The sequence below is a fragment of the Quercus suber genome, unplaced genomic scaffold (genome assembly GCF_002906115.3).
Source record: "Quercus suber isolate HL8 unplaced genomic scaffold, Cork oak 2.0 scaffold_21, whole genome shotgun sequence".
Taxonomy (NCBI): domain Eukaryota; kingdom Viridiplantae; phylum Streptophyta; class Magnoliopsida; order Fagales; family Fagaceae; genus Quercus; species Quercus suber.
In genome coordinates, this window is record NW_027069486.1 from 539,717 (window position 1) to 542,389 (window position 2,673).

At 42.0% G+C, this 2,673-nt stretch overlaps 1 protein-coding gene across 1 annotated transcript; it reads right to left on the reverse strand.

Moving 5' to 3' along the window:
* Nucleotides 1-373: 373 nt before the first annotated feature.
* On the reverse strand, nt 374-1,927 carry LOC112008307 (U-box domain-containing protein 27). The gene has a single exon (XM_024040636.2). It carries the CDS (start codon nt 1,817-1,819, stop codon nt 557-559), a length of 1,263 nt encoding a protein of 420 aa, XP_023896404.2. The 5' UTR covers nt 1,820-1,927; the 3' UTR covers nt 374-556.
* Between the last annotated feature and the right edge of the window lie 746 nt (nt 1,928-2,673).

Consider the following 2,673-nt stretch of genomic DNA (forward strand, 5'->3'; position numbering starts at 1 on the left):
AGAAATTTTTACCACAACTATTTTGGTTTTTGCTTGCATTAATAATATTGTTCCTCTTCCATTGTAACAAATGGTGTTGAATTTTCTCTTTCTCCGAGACCAGAAATTTTGCTCATGAGCACGGAGGACCTTAAGATTATAAAATTGTTCACTCTCTATATTTCAACATCCTGTATCCATACAATTTACAGTGACTTGAAGAATCCCAAACTTCTCACTTCCATTCAAGAAACAGAACTTAAAAACTTGAATTTGCAATATTCAATGTAAAAAAAAAAATTAGAGTCAGAATACAAATTTTTACAAGAAAAGAAACGAAACCCCCATAATTCTAAATCAAATGAATTCTTTTTTTTTTTTTTTAACTCGTGTATTGAACTGCTAAAAACCAAAATTTCCTTTTGATTTACAAATGAAAATATTCTTTTTCCCCTTTCCATCTCTTAAAACAGAAAGAGAAATTTACTGGTTTCACTAGCTAAAACTAAAAAAGAGAAAAGAAAAAAAATTACAAATTAAGGGGCTCCACAGGCACAGGCACAGGCACAGTATGACATCAAAACGGCATGATATGTGTGGTTTTAGTATCATAACTAGAAAGGCAAGACTTGGAATTGACACGAAAGATCTTGAGCATGTCAGCAGACATTTGGCGAACAGAAGGCGAGCAATTGCTTTGCATTAGCAACAAAATCTTGGTTAACCCATTGGCTTTGGCCACTACGTCTTGTGCCTTCTGGTCACGGAACAAGTAACACACGCTCCAAAGTATCGTCACCGCGTGCTCCGTCGCTGCACTCGATACTTTCAGAACCTTCTGGACTATTGCCGCTATGCATGCCACGTCCTCGCATATTTGCGACCGACCTTCTTTGGTCGACGACATCGTTTCCATCACCTTCAGCGATTTTTCTGTTATCGACACCGTTGATGACGGGTTCGGATCCGAAATCAGTTTCGCCACCGATTTTATTGCCCCGAGTTGGACCAGTTTCGATCTCGCTCGTTTAGGCATTGAGATTCGGATCAAGCATGACAGTCCTGCTTCGATTACAGATGATTCGTTTTCTGGAGATATTAGTTTGAGTAATTCCTCTATTAAGTTTTCCTTTTCTGCGATTATGAGCTTCGATTCGGCGTCGTTTGCGATTGTTTCCAAAACCCTAGCCGATGCGATTTTCGCCTCCGTGCTTCCTTGCTGTAAAACCTGAAGAATTGAGGCTAAGGAATCGAGGTCCGTCTTCAAAAACAAATCCCTCAGCTGCTCTTGTTCTTCGACTTTGCTCAGTACCGATTCCAAAACCATAACCACTTGTTCAAGAAAATGGTGGTTGTAATTTCTACACGTTCCTTCACCGGCATTGCCAAGAAATTCAACGAGCATGACAATGAAGCCGTCCATTCTCGCCAGAGACTTTCGGTTCTCCTCCGATTCCCTCGCGAAGCAAAGAATCTTCGACAGGGATTCCAAGGAACTGTTATTTTCTGTTTGGCTCGAGAGGTCCTCGATTAGGTCCTTTACTTGGTCTAGCGAGGGTACAGAAGGAGGTGACTCGGGCGAGTCAAGTCGGCCCTTACGGACCGAGTCAGACCAGATCTGGATTAGGCGCTGTAGTGTGCGGTTGGGGACGATTTCCTTGCTGTCAAGGACTTGCATCGTGGCCGGACACGTGTTGTTACCATTGTCCAGCCACCGCTGGATACTGGACCTATCGTAAGTCACTCCGGTGCACAGACTCACCGGTGACTTCATCACGTCCAGCGTGATCGGACACCTGAAGAAACTCGGCACCGTTATGTACAAACCATCCCTCACCATTTTTTTCAGTTTTTACAATTCTGTTTGGAGGGCGAGAAAATTCACCGAGAAAGTTTGGTGCAAAAGAAAGAGACAAAGAAGGGAGAGAGAGAGAGAGAGGGAGGAGGGGGATAGAGATGACAAGAGAGTGGTGGGTTTAAAGGAGAGCGAAAAATGAGTCAAAGGTTCGCTGACGTCACTATTTAACTTTTTGTTTATTTTATTAATTATTATATGAATTTTTCATGGTATTATTCTTTAGGCCTTTGGTCTTTGGTCAATGAGGGATTGATGGGTTGTTTCTTTACTCCGAGTTCAGTTTTTGGGTATTAATTGCGTGTGTTTTCCCATACCTTACGTTATTTGTTTTCCATCGTTGGATTTCATTTTCTCGTAGAAATCTGAAATCTCGGAGAAAAAAAAGGGCTAGGAATTGGAGGGAGAGGTACACGTGGGAGGGTAGGACGTTAAGGGCTGAAAATAATGGGAACGAGAACGTGGGGGTGGTGGGGACCACAAAGCAATGAATAGCTTCTTCTTTTTTTCTTTTTCTTTTTTTGGGGGTGGGGTCTACATGTGGTTCGGTTGGTCGGTCCGGTTACATCATTGGTACGTTGAGGAGAGTTAGAAGTTAGGACTGAGAGCTGGAGACCAAAGCAAAGGAAAAAAAAATATATCAAAATCAATGTAGGGATAGTTAGTTTGGGTATTAATTGCGTGTGTTTTCCCATACCTTACGTTATTTGTTTTCCATCGTTGGATTTCATTTTCTCGTAGAAATCTGAAATCTCGGAGAAAAAAAAGGGCTAGGAATTGGAGGGAGAGGTACACGTGGGAGGGTAGGACGTTAAGGGCTGAAAATAATGGGAACGAGA